Below are 20311 nucleotides of genomic sequence, written 5' to 3' on the forward strand. Positions count from 1 at the left end.
TCATACTTGGAAGACAGATGCCAGTCTGTATCAATCAATGAGCAGGTCTAGTATTATCTTTATTGGTTGTGGCGTACCTCAAGGCTCTGTCTTGAATCCTATCATTTTCGTGATATATTTTAATGATACAATTAACCTCGGCCAGTGTATTATTTTTGCAGATGACACCAAAATTTGATGGTAAATTTTTCAAAAACCAAATTATTTTCTTTTAAGAATGATCTAAACAACATTACTCTGAGCAATGAAGGCATTTGTTCTGACACCGTACACAAATGTTTAGGTCTCTATATTGATCTTCTTCTTATGGTGCCTATCCGTTACGCATGTTGGACACTAACATGGCTATTCTGACTTTGTTGACTGCTGCCCTGAAAAGTCCGGTAGTGGTTAAGTTAAACCATTTTCGCAGGTTATGCAGCCAGGATATTCTTCTTCGTCCTGGACCTCTTTTCCCATGCACTTTACCTTGAAGTATGGTCCGAAGTAGGTTGTATCGTTGTTCATTGCGCATTATATGGCCCAGGTATTCTAGTTTGCGACGTTTTATGGTTATGACTAGTTCGCGCTCTTTGTCCATTCTATGTAGTACTTCTTCGTTGGTAACTCTGTCTATCCAAGAAATCCTCAACATGCGTCTATAGCTCTATATTGATAATAAACTTAAATTTAAGTAACACACTGTATATTTAAGCAAAAAGATATCATCGGGTTGCTTTGCTGTCAAATCAGTTGCACAATACTTAGATTTCAAGATTGCAAAAAGTGTTTATGTGGCCTTGATTGAATCTAATTTAAGAAAGGTATTGCCTTTTGGAGTAGCTATTCTCTTCATCATTTCAGCAGACTTTTTATGCTACAAAAGAGAGCACTTAGATATTTATGCAAGGTCAAGCTTAGTACATCATGTAGACCTTTTTTCCGGAAACATGGTATCTTGACAGTTCCTTGAAATAGCGTGCTTAATTAAAAAAAACATAAACATGTAATTTGGACAGTTTCTTTTTATAACACTCCTGCACCTTATGTTACTCCACTTCCAATTCCCGCTTCTACAATAATTAAAAATCATTTATTTACACTGGAAAGAAGTGTTTAATCACCTACTACTAAATAATATAAGATCCTCAAGCAATATCTTTGTATTCCGTAGAGCAATCAAGAAGTTTCTAAGTGTTACTATAATATCGAGGAATTTTTTGAAGACATTTGCGCTAATTGATAGCTTTCTAATTACGATAATTTTATAATTAGTATTTTAATGTATCTTGTACTTTATTTGTACTGTGTCGTGTTGTGTTTTATAAAAAATGTAACTAATGTAAATTTAAGAAACCATAAAATTTCTCTCTCTTTCTATCATTGGCCGTCATTTAATTGATAGCTCAACATGACACATGGGACAAAAGGTTGTCACAAATGCTTCTACAATAAAAACAAATATTTTTATACTAAAAATTGTAAATGAAAATGGAATTAATGTTAAATGCTGCTGCCAAAATTTAATTGCACAATTTTTTGGGGATTATCAAAAGCATGGGTAACATAATTGGAATCCTAATTGCTTTGTTATATATAGCGTTTAACCAAGAAATATTTACAAAGTCTGCAAGTGATCCTCCTGGTCCATTGGTATCGTCATATATATTTCTGTTAGCATTGTTTATACTTTTGTGCGAACTGCAGGTATATCCAGCATCACTCAGAAAACTGGGAACTATTCCACAAGTCGTTATTGAGGTAAACAAGGTATAGATAATCATATTTTATAATAATTATTAATAGTTATTAAGTATTATACAATGACGGCGCCGGCTTATACCGATAGTTGTGCCGATTTTGTCTGTGCCTTATGCATATGTAATTAATGATTTTACTACCATGTATTAAATCAGAACTGTGAAAAGAATTATTGTACCAGGTCTCTGAATTTGCCAAATTAGTATGGAAGGACTAAGCAAAGCAAAATGCGAAATACTGTCAAAAATTTTACGAGAACATTAAGTTAATGTAGCTACCATCCCAGAATTCTTCAACTTGTTATGCAGGGTAAAGTATTTGGCAGAAGAGGACCGGGACGCCGTCGTATCTCGTGGTTGAAAAATCTCCGACAATGGTTTGGGATGACCTCAGCGGAGCTGTTTCGCAGAGCAGTCAACAAAACCATGATAGCCTTGATGATCGCCAACATCCGGACCGGATAAGGCACTGAAGAAGAAGAAGAAGCTACCATCCAAGAAACTTATGTGCTTTAAATTTGGTAAAGACACCTGTCCACTAGCAAGACAGTTCTTGCGAGAGCGACTTCTGCAAGTGTGTATGCATAACGCAAATATTGAGGCAAGTTATTCTCTGCAATTATTGTCGAGAGAGGTTTGTAAAGTTTTTGGGGAATAAATATCGGAGGTGTATACACTGAATCTTGGAAAATTTTCGCAAGTAGTTCAAGATCAGAATTTGAAATGTTAGATGTGCTGTTAGATGTGTAGTAATTCGATTAAAAAACAAAGAGAGGAAAAAATGTTTGGATGAGAGATTGGATTTTAAGAAGATCTACACATGGTTTTTGTGAAACAATATTAACTGAATTGAGAGACGAGGATCCTACAGAACTTAATAATTTCCTGCATATGAGTATTAATAATTTCAGTTATATCTTGAAACTTAGAAGCCCAATTATATCAAAAACTGACACAAAAATGCGTCCGTCTGTTTCAGCAAGAGAACGTTCATGTGTAACCCTGAGATTTTTGGCAACAGGTAGGTGAAAATAATAATAAAATATTAGTCCAACGTATACTTATAGAAAGTTTTACTTATAGAAAGGTACATAATTATTGTGATTAATAATTTCAGGAGACTCGTACCACTCACTGATGTACTTGTTGAGGATTCCTGTGTGTACGATTGGTTGCCTAATTCCAGAATGTTATAAGACTCTGTATGAAGTTCTAAAAATGAATACCTTAAAGTAAGTATAACATGTTTAACATACAAATAAATAATAAATTACCTTCTTGTGGTGAGCAAAAATTGAAATTGGAAAAAAATGAAGTCGTTGATGAAGGTCTTGATGAATCTGATATAACAGGACTTGCAGTATTAACACCATCAATTTCTGATATTTCTAGATAATTTCTGAATAATTCCTTTTAGTTTTGTTTGGTTTGATGGGGACCGCAGATTTCTTAACTTACATGCTATGAAGTCACCAAAAATTTGAAAATCGTCAGTTGGTTTATCGATAATTTTCACTGCTGTAACATAGAAGCATGCTCTGTTTGTTTAGATATGGTTTTCTTCCTTTTTTCTTTCCCGGTTAGAATCTTCCAATTCTACTTTTTCATCGTTTTCTTTTGCAAACTGACTACATAAACCTCTATTTTCAGAATCTGACTATTCTCTTTCTGCTTGCTGAAATACATAAAGAAATATAATAATAATATGTTAATTGAACTTACCATTCATATTTTTTTCAGATTCCACAAACACATGAAGAATGAGACAATCACTTAAAGTTGTTTGAAAAGTATTGGAACTTCCCACACTGCGTAGGTGCGTTAGATGAAAACCACATAGCTATAAAAGCACCTGCAAATAGCGGCAGCTTGTATTACAATTACAAAGGATTTAATAGCATAGTGTTAATGGCATTGGTTGATGCAACATATAAGTTTATATATGTTAATATTGACCGTAATGGAAGAATTTCAGATGGAAGCGTATTTAATAATTGCTCACTATCGCATGCTTTATCAACAAAGTCAATCAATCTGGTACCTGCTCAACCTTTACCAGGACGTACCAAAAATGCACCTTATGTTGTTGTATCTGATGACGCCTTTGCATTAAAACGTATTTATTGAAGCCTTATCCGTTTCATGGACAACCAGCACATAATCGCATATTTAATTATCGTTTGTCACGAGCTAGACATTGAAAATCATTCGGTATTATAGCCAATAGATTTCACGTTTTATTACACAATTTTCTTATGACACGTCGCGCTGGATCTTATGCACCACCAGGTACTTTTGATGCTGATGAATAACCTGGAGAATGGAGGCGTATTGGAATACCAAATTCTAATCTATTGGACTTACCAAGAGGACAAGCTCATAATTACACTGAATCTGCCAACGACGTATGTACGTGATGAATTTAAAGAATATTTTGTTTCCCCAGCAGGAGAAATACCTTGGCAATATCAACACATTTAACAATAATAATTAAACAAATAAATAAAAAGTATTCTCAACACATGTATTTGATTTTTACTTACCAGGTTCTTAATAGTCTTTGCTTCGGTGTGACTACCTCGAACAAACACCAATGCACGGAACAATTCCTAATTACTGCTATTATATATCATCAGTTCCAGAACCACCAGGTTTCAGTTCAGATTTTCCCAGTTCTTGATGAAATTGTGTTCATAAATTGTGTAGTTTACGAGAAATTTCACTTTCACTGGTTTTGAATGTGACTGATAAACTTTTTAAAGCATTTTGTTTTTTTTTTATTATATTGCGGTAATCATTACTTTTTATGTCCCAGAGCTCCGGAAATAATTCCCATTGCGATAATAAGTCTACGGTTTCCTGTTTCAACCAACACTTTTTATCCGCCATCTTAATTTTATAAAACTCTCGCAAATTATTTCGGATATCCAGACACTATCGTACAGGTGTTTACACATAACTGGCCAGCTACTTGTTGAGAGCGACTACGTAAGTAACTTGCTCTTGTGGATGAACTCTCAAGAAGTGTCTACACAAGTCTAAGAGTCTCTTTTGCAAGAAATGTCGCAAGTTAACTTGCGTTAAGAACGACTTTCTCACGGAATACCATTCTTAACCCTACACACAAACCTTCTTTTTCCTCCTCCTTCATACGAACTTGAGACTGGCAGGATCAAACAATCCATACAGTGCTTACCAGAGGCGTAGTTAGTTGTATTGATTAACATACAAAAATTTTATGTCTGTCCATAACATTAGAACTTTTCCCACCCTGTACACTATCAGCAAAATTAATACGGATATTATTATCATCAAAGACTGAAACCATTTATATTGATTATAACTATCGTTTGCACGAAAAACAAATTACAACCACGCAACTGTTCATATTTTTATGAATATTTCATTAAATTATTAGATAAAATTAATAATAGGAATTTACCTCTACACCGCAAATCTTATATAATATCTAATGATTCTATAAATTTAAATACATTTTGATATATATTTTTTAGGTATTTCTTGCAACATTCATTGCCGAAATAATAATAGTGGATTTTTGGTTTCCATTGGAATCTATCGCAATGGACAACCTGATACATATAGCAGACTTATTTGAGGAATTACTTTCTAGCGGAAAATGGAATTGCGATATAGTTTGTGATGTGCTTAGAAGTCACTCAGCTAGATATTCTGTGAGCTATGCTATTAGTACTTTTTTCCTTTTCACCGTACTTCATGCTACCAGATTTATTGATATAAGAACTTTAGAGTAAGTATATGTATATTATGCACTTCCCTCTTACTTCTGTACTTATTTTCGTATAGAATTTTTCATATAAAAATGATTGCACGTCATTCAAGATTTACGACGTCAGAACCCCACAGCGTTGCCAAAACATCAGAATAGTTGGTAAGTGAGGAATTTTTAAAATGTCAACTATTTGTCAAACTGTTATATTAATAGTAAATACACTTAGTTTTAAGACTACTGCAACATACTAAAATACATAAGAAAACATTTTAATACAAAATTATATATTCTAAATTTTAAACTTACCTCTTTTAGAGCATTAATAGTAAAAACGTCCCGCCATTATTTTTTGTTCAAAATAATATATCTTATATGAAAGCTTATTCAGCTTTCTACAGACTATTTAGTTGTTTTGGCATAGCACAATCACACTACACAACAATAATTAGTTTTTAAAGCTATTAATCTAAATTTAATATGTATTTATAAATACAATTTATTAATATATAATATATTATGATCAAATTGTTTAAGAAATAAAAACATAAACAAAATTCTTACTCTAAAAAAGCGGCAACACTTTATACAATTTTGCCACACGCTAAACTGTCATTAAAATTTGAAGTATTCCCGTATCAGTTGCGTACAATTGTCTAATCTATTTAATTAAAATTTTTATTGTGTGGAATATTAGACTTAAAGAGTTATTTCATAAAATTTATATTTGTTGGAAGGTGGAAGGTTGGATCTTCCTGTGTGGCGTTTACAGTAGTATTATTGTAACTCCTTATATTAGTTAGATTCTATAACAAAAAATATTCAATTGAAATAAATTAAATTAAATCAAAAATAATGTTGTTTACAACTTTTACGTATTACAATTTTTTTAGTGGTGGTGTCAGTTGTTTCTTCGGAGATATCCTAGTCAGGTCAAAGCGAAAAATTAAAAAACAATTCAAAAATATCAGTAACAAGAATGTAAAAGATATTGACAAAAAAGCAACAAGAGATATATCTCAGATCAATGATAAAAGAATAACTAAAGAACTTAAAAAAGTAACCTGTCCCTGCGATAGTGATGTAAAACACAAATCTGTCAAAAAATCAAGTCCACGAAAACTCAGAAGATCAAAACGTTTACGAAGACTGAACGATTTTCCTGAAGATAACCAAGATAGTGATGAGATTAAATTTGATACGCTTATGTCCGATTATGATTTGTTTAAAAAATATAATTTTGAACCAATAAATATATAGCAAAGTTAAATAGTTTATTTATGAAGTGCCTCCTAGTTTTCGGAATACAAACAATAATATATTGGCTTACAATAGGAATCATGGCCTGTACAGAAAAATGTAAGCGGGTGACATGATGTTAAACGTTTCAGAACATAATAGTGAAAATACCTTTTTCTCTGCACACCTATCTAGCAACAGGGCCTAAGTTATCTTCGTTGGTATTGGCTAGCGTCTCTTTAGTCTTATATTGGTGAAAGATAAAGGAAGTGGATGGTGTATATTATTATTGTGAATTTCTAATTTGTCATGCTTCTCTCCATTATGACATCTTTGACGTAAGATATGTTCAAGCAGAACTTTGGTTTAAAAGATGCAGCTGTCTTATGCAACTTTCGCATGCGTTTGAAGAAAGCATCCGTCGCAAACGCCTCGCTGTGGACTCGTGAAACGGTAACTATTACAATCGCATGCGTCTGCTATAATATATCGATTCCATTATGATAGCAGTACTCTTCATCGATTACAATTCACAAAACACTAAAAAATTTAGGGTTTGTAGGTTATGAATACGTATTCTGTGCGTAGTCCCATTGTAAGTTGAGGATAGTTCCGAGGTAAGTGAAGGCTTGTAGATCATTTAGGCTGGTTGCTAGTAACACAGCAACCAATCACAGAACCTTTCACAGAATCCGTTCACTCGGATTCCCATCTCTAGGTTTGTGAGGGCTTCAGTAAAAATTTCCTCAGAGTATATATTGAAAAGAGTCGGCGAGAGCACACAGCCTTGCCTTACTCCTCGCATGATCTTCACTTGGTCGGTGAGCTGGTCTTCGACCTTGACTTGAGCACGCTGATTCCAGTATAAATTCATGATGATCCGAATGTCCTTCTCATCCAATCCTACTCTTTGTAGAGCGGCGAATGCCACCGATTTCTGCTTGCGTCAAATGCATGCAACAGTCGCATGTGGGTACGGTCAGGCTTGCGAGCGATTTATCGGGCGAGATAAATCATTAACGACAATATAGAGGGTGACAAGCGAGAAGCTGTTGAATGCGTCGAATTGCCCTTTTTTTAGGAGATGATCCATTTATAGAGTGTTTGTTAAAAGGCAAAAGAAAGTATGGTGTACATCCCATTAATAGATACCGAAAAGCATTCGGCGATTTTCATCACATAAAAACAGTTGCGAGAATACCCAGAGAGATTTTTCAAGTACCTCAGAATGAGCATAAACATATTTGACCTACTCCTAAATAAAATTAAAACAAGTATCAAGGTTAGTGGTTACAATAAGGCAATTAAAAAACTATTTTATTAACATAGTAAGAAAAAAATTATTCAAATGACATAGTTGGTAAAGTAACTATTAATAATATAACATTATTCTAATGACATAGTAAATAAAAAACTAGTTTAAAGACATAAAGGCAGAACCTGCATTGAACTCTTTTTGGGTATGCATGGAACAGTAGTTGTGTGGCAGGGACTGTTGTGATGGCTGACAAGGCAAAAGTCCATGATATGTTCATTTTTCATCATATTCAGATGAAAATGGCTCATCAGACTGCTGTGTCTGTTGCATCACGGGCTGCTGTGGCGTTACAAACTGCTGTTTCTGTTGCACCAGGAGCTGCCGATGAATTAAAAACTGTTGTTTATGTTTCTCGGGCTGCTGCTTTTGATTGATAGTTTCTTTAAATTGTCAAATACTAACTGCTGTATATTACGCCTAAGTTCTAATAAATCAAAAAGGGACAGACATTCCATATATGGCAGTAAATTTTAAAAAAAAATCTGCACTATCTAGTCCTTCAGCTTGGTTAACTTCTTTTTCCAACAAGGTAACTTTATTTTTTAGTCCAAGTATTGTTGGTTTATATTTTTAGTTTTTCGTTTTTCAGGGGTGAGGTTCAAATTCAGATCTAACAGACGGGGGGGATCTAACAGATTGCTGGACGGGGGGCGTGATGTTGATATTTGCGATTGTGAACGTGATGATGATGCTTGGGACTGCCTTCGTAATGGCGGCGGAGTCACTACTGAGGGCGCATGCAATGTGACATCATCTACATCACTCTTGTGATTTCTTCCACTAATATCTTCTATTTCATCATCGGTTATTTCATTATCATCTCGTGTTTCATCGACTTACGAACGTCTGGTATCATTTAAATTACCCTGAGTCTGTGTAGGTCTGGTATAATCTCTTAAAAATTGCATACTTTCAAAGTACTGCCACTTTTTTTATACCACTTGATTGACTGTCAATATTTTTAATCCATTAAACTTTTAATTTCGAATACTATTTTTTAACATTCAATATGACTTACCTTCTACACCACAAGCACGTCCGATTTCTGTCCATAATTTGTCTATCACACTTTTGATTTTGAAATGTTTCTGTGTATCCTACCATAAAATGGGTCTACTTTGCTTTGGAAATTAAAATTTCTTTTTAACAAGACATCGTGCTGTTTAGTTTGAAGACAAAATGGAACTAAAGTCGCTTAGAAATCAAACCGAATTGGAAGCAAAGAAACACGCTTGCCGCTGAGCGATTTTTCGCTAACCGATGTTGGCTACTCCAATAATATTCATTGGGTTTGAAATATTTTTTTGTAGTTCAGTCGTCCACGATTTATCTCTCGAGAAAAATCGCTCACCAGTCTGGTCGTTCCTTATACGAGCCAAGGAGCATCCGTTTGAAATATTTTTTTGTAGTTTAGTCATCCACGATTTATCTCTCGAGAAATATCGCTCGCCAGCCTGGCCGTACCCTCTAGACGAGTCAAGTAGCATCCGACACCATTTGAAGGATTTTAAAGTAACGTCTCCAGTTGCGTAATATACTTTCTAATACAACTTTTATGGACAATATTGGTAGTTGGTTTTCAAAATTAAAAAGAATAAAGACGTTTTCTATGAACACGAAAGGACAAAACAGTTGTGTGTTCTGGATATTTTAGGCAAAAAAACAATACCAACAATTTTATTTGAACTTTATCGAAAAATGTGTCCATAACTTCATTTCACAAAAAAAAACAAGAGGATTTATCTTTATAAGACACTCTTATGTTAGTTTTTTTAATTTTAAAATAAACCTCATCGTTTATACGGCTTTATAAACCCCGAAAGGCTCCTGACACATTTTACATTAGAAAAGTAAATGAAGTAGAGAGAGATTTTGTCAAAATAGCATATAAACAAGACGTAATGGACAAAAATAAGAATATGTTTTAAGGTATTGCATCCTCTATAAGCTATGCACTTCCTTCACTTGTGTCAAAATTGACAAATATGTAATAATCTGTGCTTTGTGTATACATATTTCAAATTTAATTAAATATGGGAAAATTTTTAGCAGTATCATCGGCATATTTGTTAATATGCAGCGGATACCAAATTTTTAGAGTACCTTTCGATCCATTCATACAATACTTGATTCCTTTTTATATATTTTTAACTTCAGTGTTTCTGCTTCTTTACGACCTAAGATTGTATCCAAAACCATTAAGAAAACTGGATAAATTAAGTCAGACAGCTGTAGAGGTAAGTACTTATTTATGTAAGATTACAATATAAATGTTTAGAGCTAACAGTTTCGTTAATCAATTCGCTTTGTCTTTATTGCTAAATTTGTAGTCTGCTAACCCAAAATGAGTATCATTCTCTCAAAAGTCCTTCAAAGGAGCCATTTAAATAAAGAAAATTTGCTTGTCAGTAAATTATATTTATGCAATTAGCCATTTTTTTCTACACAAAATAATAAACGAGATTTAAAAATATATTTTAAGGCAAAAACTTTCGTTTGTAACATACTCCGGTCTCTCTTGTCTATCTCTTTAATTGTGAATATATTTCTGCCGTCTTCTCCGTTCTGTGAGACATAATTCTGATGTCATGTGCATGGGCGGCAATCTGTATTGATTTTTACATCAAAACATTACAATGGGAAAAAGCACATAATGTCTATTTAATTTTTAATTTATCATCGTCTGCGACCAATTACATCCCATGGTGGACCATGGTCGCCCCTTGGGGTTTCTAGGCTCCAAAGTTTTACACGGTGTAGAAGCCAGCTCCCCGCATAACTCGTCAAAAAGTTTAACGTTTTATATCTAAAATCATTACTTCCTAGTTTGTCTTCTTTGAGGAGATCCTTTCAGTGTCATGTATATTTTGCTTCCTTGACTATAGCTGACCCATGTTTTCTTTCCTTTGCTTGTTTTCCCATTCTCGTATTTCTAGTTCTTTGAGATCCTGGTTAATACAATCAATACATCTCTTTCTGGGCCTACGTCTCGGTCTCTTTCGTTTAATTCTTTTGGAAGTACTGTTTTTGTATTTCTCTTATCATCCATCCTTTCTACGTGTTCCAACCAACTCAGTCAATATATCAGTAGCTCGAGATTCAGTTAGTATACCACTGTGTAACATCGGCACACAACTGCTCTTCCACCTAACCCCACGAAGATAGAATAGATAGACTATATTTAAATAATGAAATATGTATTTTACAATGGATCATAAAATATCACATATTAAATTTATAAATTATAAACTATTTATTTTTTAAATTCTTAAATTATTTAAATTACTGTTCAGTAGGGTGGAGCTTAAATTTATTTTTTCGAATTTCATTTTTGCGGGGTATGGAATTGATGCGTCTTCCATTTTCGAATGAAAAACTTAAATGATATTTTTTCATATTTTCAGTCTGAAAAGTGCCCCAAGGTGATCGAAATTTTGGAATTTTGTAAAAAATTTTTTAATTCGACAGAGTCAACGATAATGTTTTTTATTCATTATTTGAGCTATTAGGATTATAAATAATACGAAGAAAAAAAAATAGTTAATACAAAATAAAAAAATATGCTTACAAATTCAAGAATAACATAAAAAATCATTATGAATGATAGTCTTTCTTACTGTCAAATTTAGGCATCAAAAGGCATGATTTCAGCTTATTCTTAATATATCCATCTCTCCTCTGTGGTCCACAGACGGCAGCACTTGCTTCTGTAACTAATTTGACACACCTTTCGATGGATTGTGTGTGACATGGAATTTTTCTAATATTCTTCAATATTTCATTTTCGACAAGCTGTGGTTCTATGATGGCCTGAGATATTATTTCGGTACCGATACTCTTCGTTAGTGGAGGTTCTGTCTTGGTTTTCCAATCTATCATATCGATATAATTATGAGCATCCATATTTAAAGTAGGTACTTGGAAAATACGCAAGGCTCCGATGTTTGATGTCTCTCTGATCTTCAATATTCTGCGGAGTGCAAGTTCTCTGACGTACTGTCTGTTGTCGGCTAACATTCTCTTAATGTCCAAAGAATGCATTTCTCTGTATGACTGGGTGAATAATATTCTTAAAATGGTTTGGCAAATAGCGCGACAGTTTTATCGTATCATCTAAATGTTTGGCACCAAAAATACACATTGGCTCAGTCTTGATCCTGAACCACATAGGAGCATAGACTGTTAAAATAAATGTGCTTAGTTTAATTAGGTTTTCTGACGGAGTTTCACTTGAGACATATAATCTCAATATCCGGTTCGCCATTGTCAACCATCTAGAGTGAACTATTTTACCAGGATTTTTTTTTTCGCAAAGTTTTCATCACAATGTCCACTATTGATATACTGACCTATTTGTAGTAGATACAGTTGATCGGTACTTAACTCTTGTGTCGATTTGGTAATATCGGGTAACGCACATTTAATTGCATCAAACGGAACAACTGGTAATACTTTACAGTTAGTAACTGCCTTGCCAATGGGACCTGTGAAACCTTTTGGTCCACTTGTAGTGCCATCTAAATGTTGAAAAGGTGACGCAATGGCAGTTCATTAGCGTGTAGTTGGCATACGAGCCATTGGAGGGGACGTTGAAACTTGATTTCCAATAAACGAATAACGCCACCTTTGATTCCTGTGTTCACGGCAGTCCCATCACAACCAATAGCCATTATTTGATTTGCATCGATGGACTTGGAGGAAAGAAATGTCAGAATAGAGTTGCAAATCGTTTTGGCGTCACCAGTTTTCAAAGAAATATGGCCTAAGTATTCAGAGTCCGGTTCTTTCAATATGGTAATATGCTCCTCCGGAATCACTCTTCTACGACCATCTTCGTGTATTAACGTTTTATCTTTTCTACCATCGTAAAATAATCCGATGATAGCACCAAAAATTGTAGGTACCCGTGATGAATCGTTTTCAGTAATGAGACCAATGTCTTGGAAAGCTGCAGAAATGATTGCATACAAGAATTTTGTAATTTCTGTATTTTCCTTAAATCAAATTCGGTGAGACACGCATTGTAAAGCACGTCACAATAATTTAATTTTGACAAAACCAAAGCATTACATAATAATGACTTTCTGGCCCCACTTAAGTGATATGTAAACCTTAAATTTTCGTCGAACCAAACCCCTAAGCTTTTAATCTTTTTGCTAAAAATTAAATTTTCATTTCCTAAGATAATTCGATTGGCATAATTCTCTAAAAACATTTTCCTACGGAGATTCCTGCCAAATATGATACCCTAAGTTTTGGATATATTTAATTTTATACAATGATTTTGAGAAAAAATCTGCAGACGAAGAAGGTCATGATTTTTTGCATTTACCGCTAGATCACACTCATTTGGATAAAATGACAAATAGAGTTGGGTATCGTCTACGTAATAATGCTATAAACAGGACAAAAACACAAAGGAAAAATTAGATGTGTATATAAAGAATAAAATTGGACCTAATATAGATTCTTGAGGCACACCAGTATTAAGATCTAGAAATGAAGAAATATTTTGATTAAGTTTTACTGCTTGACATCTATTAGAAAGATAAGATTTCATTAGATCAACTGCTCTCGCTTCTAGACTAATATCTTTTAAAATAGAGAATAACAAATTATGGTTAATTGTATCAAAACCTTTTGAGTGGTCTAGAAGAATTAGAATTTATATTTTGTTTTGGTCATAGGCTCTAAAAATATCTGTAATATTTAATAAAGCACAAAGACAGCTGCGTTTGTAACTGAAAATCACTTTTTCCAAAATTTTAGATAATGTATTCAGTACACTTACTGGTCTTAATTCATTCTTACTTTCTGTAATTTTAGCCTTCGGTAAAGGAATAACATGTGCCCGTTTCTATTTAGTGGGAAAAATTGAATTGTTAGGCAAAACTTGATTTGATTTAAAATAATCCTAAACATTTGAAATGGTCTACTCTTTCAAATTTTTCCCTCTCAAAGATATATGAGTGTCTTTCATTTGTACTTTTTTCCGACTTGTTTTCATGTACTTTGTCTTTTAGTCATTAACTTCTAGACTCATAGTATGTGCTGCTTCTTTAAAATACGTATAAATCTATTCTAGGTCTTTTAATGCTCAGCTAATTATGTCTAGGTATATCATCTGCGTAATCTACGACTTGGTTTATCTTTGTAAATATTATACTTTCTCTATCTACAGGAGTTTTCCTGATAACTCGTTACAACGCAAGGTTAAAAAGAGTTGTACTCCTTACTTTTGCTTTGGTGTTGATAAAGCGTAGTTTTACTTATCTTATTAGTTATTTTTTGGCACATTTAACTCTGGCATTGCGCTGTATAATTCCTTTCTAAGTTTGAGTCATACGCTTGTTTGAAATCTACAAAAAGATGATGAAGTTCGATATTGCGTTCGGAGAATTTTTCCAGCGTTTGCCTTACCGTGAAATATTTGAACTATAGTTGACCTACATTTTCATTTTTTTTTAATTCATATTTTTTATTTCTTCTTCTGTAGGTGCCTATAGATCAGCATCAGCCTTTCAGACTAATCTTGGCTCTTCTATTTCGGAACGTTGATTTTGTTTATTCTACAGTTCTTCACCGTTCGAGAAATAATCACTCCTCCATTGGAAAGCTTTTTCTCAAAATTTATTTTCTTATAGAATTGTCTTATATCATTTTTCTGTTTATGTTCTTCTAGCCTTTCAATCTTTTTTTTATTTCGTTTCCTCTTTTTAAATCTTAAACTGTTTTTTATAGTCGTCTTCTTCTTCTTCTTCTTCTTCTTAGCCTTCTGTCGTCCATGTTTGGACATAGGCCTCTCCCAACTCCTTCCATTGGTCTCTATCCTGAGCAACATATTTCCAATTTGTTCCGGCTATTCTTTTAATGTCATCAACCCATCTCATCTGTGGTCTTCCTCTTGGTCGTTTACTTTCGTAAGGTCTCCAATGTTGTATTGTAGTATTCCAACGTTGGTCTTTTTGTCTAGCAGTGTGGCCCGCGAAGCTCCATTTAAGTTTGACAATTTTTGTTGTTATGTTATCGACTTTTGTTTTGGATCTTACCCAGTCGTTCCTCTTTTTATCTGACAGTCGTATACCTAACAATGCTCTTCCCATTGTTCTTTCTGTTGTGGCTAGTTTATTCATGTTTGCCTTGGTTAGGGTCCAGGTTTGACATCCATATGTCATGATAGAAAGGATGCATTGGTTGAACACTTTGCTCCTCAAGTATTGTGGTATTTTTCGGTTCTTAAATATCCTACTAAGTTGTCCAAATCCTGCCCATGCTAGTCTTGCTCTTCTAATAATTTCAGCACTTTGGTTCTCTTTGTCAAGTTTCAGGATTTGGCCTAGGTAAATATATTCCTGGATTTGTTCTATCTGACTGTCATTTATAGTTATACGTCTGGGGTCATCTGTGTTTGTCATGTATATATATTTTTTTCATATTCATTTTTAAGACGACGTATTGGGAGCTGGCTGCTAGTTCCCCCATCAATAGTCGTCTACTTGCAATATATTCTTCTTTAGTTTTTTTCTTACTGTGCCTATTTAATTCACCTTGTAATATTTTTCCGTTATATAACCAGAGCAGTCTAAAAATTGTACTAAAATAGATTCTGGACTCATGTGGAATTCAGAAGCCTGTGTTACTTAGTTCCAAAAATTTATTTTTATTCTTTGCTTTGATTATAACTGTACACTATTAACAATTTTGATCAAGTAGATATAAAACAAAGGAATTTTTCAAACGTTGTATCGATTTAAAGTCCATCGGACTGTTAGTGCTTTCAAGCATATGGGATTCGTCAAAGGCAATTGCTAAGAAATTTAGAAATCTATTTCTTTTATAAACTTTTTAACTATTTCTTACCTAACATAACCTAAAAGTATCATATTCTTTTTTTTTACTAAAAATATTTGAAAACATATTCCTAAGAAGACAACATTATTCCGACCAGGATTTTGAAATATATTTTTTTAGTTTTTAGTGGCTGTATTTTTAATGGAAAACATAATTTTAGACTTTTGGATTCCTCTACAAGATGGAACAACGGCTGCAACGACTATGTTAGCCGAAAAACTTGACGAGTCAAATTACTATGAATTTTATGCGTTAAGAATAATTACTGAAATTCTTGAAACTCCAGTATTCAGTACATGTGTGATTTATATCCTCAGTATATTCTTTTTTCTTTCTTGTCTACATGCGATTAGGGCTGTCGACTTTAGGGCATTGGAGTAAGTATAATTTTTACCAAATTACCTATGTTGTTTCCAAAGGTTATTTTAAACTGCGGACTCTTATTTAGATAGTGATTTATGTATTTAACTCAATATGCTCTGTATGTGCTCCATTCATTGTGCTGTTAGGTCAAAAATATATGAATAAGTACGAATAGGAGTTAGTAAACCTGCTACCAGACTGAAAGTAGGAAACATCGAAAATTATGACCAATTAAATAATGTGCTCGGCAAATATGGACTTATCGGAACAAACCAACATGGTGAACGACTATTCAAATGAACGACAATCAAATGACCATTAAAAATACAGTCTTCAAACAGATAGGTTTTACACCACTCAGAAAGCGCTGGCGAACATTTATTATCAAGCTGCTTATGTAAGTATTTCCTTTCCATAATACTAAAAGCAATAAAATCAATCAAACCAATTTAAAGACTTCCCACATCAGATAATACAGTTGTTTAACAAAGAATACATTGGTTCCATTGCCACTAGTTCTCCACCAATAGATAATGATTTAAATGTAAGAACCTGCGAAGTGATTATGAGAAACACTAGTTGATAGAATCTCTGACCTTATGGACTCTTAAAGACACCAAATGCTCTCAAAAACGATATCTCCAGAAAATAAAAAAAATGCTATGCCACGCGAACTTTATACCGTAGTTAAGTATCTGTCTATTAATAATGAAGGAGAAACGATCACAGATGCCAACAAGTTTGCTGAATTGTGGAAACAGTACTGCGAAAAACTATATTGCAGAATACTCATGGAATCGTGAACCATAATCCAAACTCTAGTCAGATAGAGATGAAACCTTTAATTCTTAGAGCGAAAGTGGAAAAGGCTGTGCGATCACTCAAAAATAATAAATCATCGGGCAAAGGCGGCATAACGGACGAGATAGTGAAAGCAATGGGAGAAATAGGTCTCGACACAATCCGTAAGCTACGTGACATGATTTGGTAAATTAGTCAGTGGCTAAAGGTATGTCAGTCAATATATATACCGTTCCACAAGAAAGGTTCATCTAGAGACTGTAGCAAAAAAAGGTATTATTGGTAAGAAGCATTGATCAAGTTGCCATTGAAAATCAAAGTTAGTAAATAAATACACCGGACGAAGTTAGGTTTAAGGGAAAAGTGAAATTTGCCGATAAAATTTTGGTATTGTGTGCCATCTCAGAAGCTGCTGTTTCACAGCCGTTTGTTGGGCGTGTTCGCGATAAAGCTCTCAATGCTGACAATTACGTTGACAGGTGTCTTACAAAGTTTGTTCAATTTATAAATACTCATTACTCCAATGATGAAATCATATTTTGGCCTGACCTAGCGTCATGCTATTACGCCAGGAGAACGACAGATTGGTTAACTTCTCAAAACATAAATTTTGTTCCCAAACGCGACGATCCTCCAAATGTGCCTCAGGCGAGGCTTATAGAAGAGGGCTGTTTTGAGTCAAAAGGTGTATAATAATGGCTGGGAAGCCAAAAATGAAGATCAACTAAGGCGAAGAATTTTGCAAAAATTTCGTGAGATCGTTCACCTACAGACTGTAACAACTACAGGACAATAGCTCTTATGTCGCACACACACGTAAAATTCTGCTTCACATTTTATTTAATTAATTTTAAATAACACCAAACCGATAAATAACGCAAAGGCGTATAAATTTAATCTAAGAACATATTTATACTTCGTCTATATAACTACTTAATGATTGATAAAAGTAATGATTGTAATGATAACAATATTCTTTCTAAAACTGTTAGACCAACATCGGTTGTAATACAAGGCTGTGCTGTATCACCCATATCATTCAATATTTATGAAAAATGTATTACTTAGAGATATGTTTTGCATGAATGAAGAGACGAAATAACAGGTGGCAAAAGAATCACGAACCTTAGATATACTGATGATACACTAACATTAACCAGCTCATAAAATGAACTGGTTCAAATAATGAACAAGTTGGACATCGGCAGCAGGGAACACGGTCTTACGCTGAACAAATAGAAGACTCAAATCATAATAATTGATCACAATTCATTTAACACCAAAAGGATTGCTGAATCAAGAAAAAAATTATATGGAATTTAATAAAAGATAAAAAACTACAACGCTCTGTCTGTTTTTTTATTTGTCCTTCCTTACCAAATCGTTCACTCCTGTCCTGTAAACTTGCGAATTAAATCCAAAGATTGTCTCTAACTAGGTAGTTATCCAACCATTATCCAACCCAACGCCTAGATAGATATATGGGAAAGATTTAAATTGGGATTTAAAACAAATCTAACTTTCAAGGTCTTTAAATAAGGCAAATGTCATTGTTATAGTCATAACTATTTAATAATATAACTTAAAGTTAAAAAAAATTAAAGTGTTTCTTATTATATGAAAAAACAGAAAATAATATAAATGACCCCATTATGTGAATAATGAAAAAACAATGTCTTTTTCATTAAGCTCAACCCATCCAAAAACCCCTATTGCATTCGCTTTCGGGAAAATATTAGCGTGGGAGATATCTAGGCTCATGAGGCAGAGAAACAAATTTCTGCAGTTCTGCACCCCTCTCGGCGGATGCAAGCGCGCCAAAATGGCGCTTTCCTTTTGAAGCTATGATTTTAGAAACCCCCTTTGGATTGACTCCTATTTCGTCTACGTTGAAATTTTTTTTCTGCTGTTAATTTATATTTCTGGACAGTTTCCTAAAACAGTTTAAAAAATTGTTGAATAACCACTTTGTTAAATCCCTCGCACGGGCACCGGACGTAGCCTCAGACTTTCTGATTGACAACTCGTTGTACCTATTTAAAAATCCCAGCATCCATCCCTCTCCAGCAATTTTATGATTTTTGTTAAAGGGGTGCTTAATCCTACTTTTATCAGCAAGTTCAAAGGCATGTTGTTTACATTCCTTCATGGTTAAGCCGAACAATCTTACTTCCATATCTTTAGATAAGCAACAAGTTCTACTTCGTGTTCGGGAGTTACAACAGCCCTTTTAGCGCCTAAAACTTTTGTAATAGATTAACTTGCATGATCTCGTTGCTTTTGGCATGCAATTGATGCTCGGTAGTAATCCATCTTACCAATTATTACAGCATTTACAGTCTGTTGCATACTCTCTGTTGACCACTTTTAATGATCAATTTTCCTTTTGTATCTTTGGTTCACTGTTAGTTGGAAATAATGTTATTTAATAATAAATTGGTTGAGTAGTACTTACGATGGATTATTTTTCGGCCGATATTATAACTTGAGTTAACTAAAAACGCACATGCACTGTTGATAACAATCGACTAACAACTAATGATACCTGCTTCATATCAGAAGCCGTAAACAGGCGTCTGTAATATAATTTTATTAACGTCGTATAAATGGAGCAAGTGATATTGAAAGAAAACAGAGGTAAAGAGTTTTAGACAGCTACCCCATTTTGCCCGCCTTTCCCCTATTATAAAAACCTCTCCGTAAAATTTTAGAACCAAACACAAAAGACCATGCTATATTATGTAATTTTTTTGTTTCATTAATTAAATTATTTTTTATTTATTTTAGCGAAGGACCTGCTTGCTTCTTTAGTGATATTGTGTACAGATCAAAACGATTTATGAAAAAGAAATTTAAAACTTTGGGACTTCAGCGAAAAAAACGGGTTAAAATCCAAGAAACAGAAGATATGGTAAAGAAGCGTAAAAAGTCTGAAAAAAATGTTTGTAATTGTAATCTGATTGACAATGATATTAAGTTAGATAACCTGTCTGTGCAAGATTATGGCTTAGATGATTTGGATGACTTATCAATAAAATTTAGTGATTTCGATATACCTAACGAAAATGAACTTTTAAGTGGTCCAATGTAAATTTATAATAATAAAAGTGTATTTGATTTGATCAATAAAAATATTATAACTAAGTTACTATTAAGACCCTACCAGAGACTACTACGAGTCTCTTAATCACAGTAGACAAAATAAAGTAAAAAACACAGAAATAAAAAACAATTTAGATTCCAACAGTA

The 20311-nt window shown here is 33.6% G+C and overlaps 2 protein-coding genes across 3 annotated transcripts; both read left to right on the plus strand.

Moving 5' to 3' along the window:
* Positions 1-1355: 1355 nt before the first annotated feature.
* Positions 1356-6761, plus strand: LOC140442078 (uncharacterized). Of its 2 annotated transcripts, none has more exons than XM_072533155.1 (3): positions 1356-1740; positions 5255-5511; positions 6384-6761. In XM_072533155.1, exons 1-3 carry the CDS (start codon positions 1537-1539, stop codon positions 6748-6750), a joined length of 828 nt encoding a protein of 275 aa, XP_072389256.1. In that variant the 5' UTR covers positions 1356-1536; the 3' UTR covers positions 6751-6761. The 2 variants fall into 2 exon arrangements, with proteins under 2 accessions (XP_072389256.1, XP_072389253.1); XM_072533152.1 differs by having other exon boundaries at positions 1359-1749.
* A 3251-nt stretch (positions 6762-10012) lies between these two features.
* Positions 10013-20200, plus strand: LOC140442088 (uncharacterized). The gene is made up of 3 exons (XM_072533160.1): positions 10013-10284; positions 16019-16275; positions 19850-20200. The coding sequence occupies exons 1-3, from the start codon at positions 10081-10083 to the stop codon at positions 20151-20153; spliced, it is 765 nt and encodes a 254-aa protein (XP_072389261.1). The 5' UTR covers positions 10013-10080; the 3' UTR covers positions 20154-20200.
* The last annotated feature ends 111 nt before the right edge of the window (positions 20201-20311 follow it).

This window comes from Diabrotica undecimpunctata, chromosome 1, assembly GCF_040954645.1.
Source record: "Diabrotica undecimpunctata isolate CICGRU chromosome 1, icDiaUnde3, whole genome shotgun sequence".
NCBI classification, from domain to species: Eukaryota; Metazoa; Arthropoda; class Insecta; order Coleoptera; family Chrysomelidae; genus Diabrotica; species Diabrotica undecimpunctata.

Coding starts and splice junctions, on each gene's coding strand:
- LOC140442088 (XM_072533160.1), top strand. CDS start 10,081: ATGGGAAAATTTTTAGCAGTATCATCGGCATATTTGTTAATATGCAGC. Junction 10,285..16,018: donor TAAGTCAGACAGCTGTAGAG/GTAAGTACTTAT, acceptor ATATTTTTTTAG/TTTTTAGTGGCTGTATTTTT. Junction 16,276..19,849: donor GTCGACTTTAGGGCATTGGA/GTAAGTATAATT, acceptor TATTTATTTTAG/CGAAGGACCTGCTTGCTTCT.
- LOC140442078 (XM_072533152.1), top strand. CDS start 1,537: ATGGGTAACATAATTGGAATCCTAATTGCTTTGTTATATATAGCGTTT. Junction 1,750..5,254: donor TCGTTATTGAGGTAAACAAG/GTATAGATAATC, acceptor TATATTTTTTAG/GTATTTCTTGCAACATTCAT. Junction 5,512..6,383: donor ATTGATATAAGAACTTTAGA/GTAAGTATATGT, acceptor CAATTTTTTTAG/TGGTGGTGTCAGTTGTTTCT.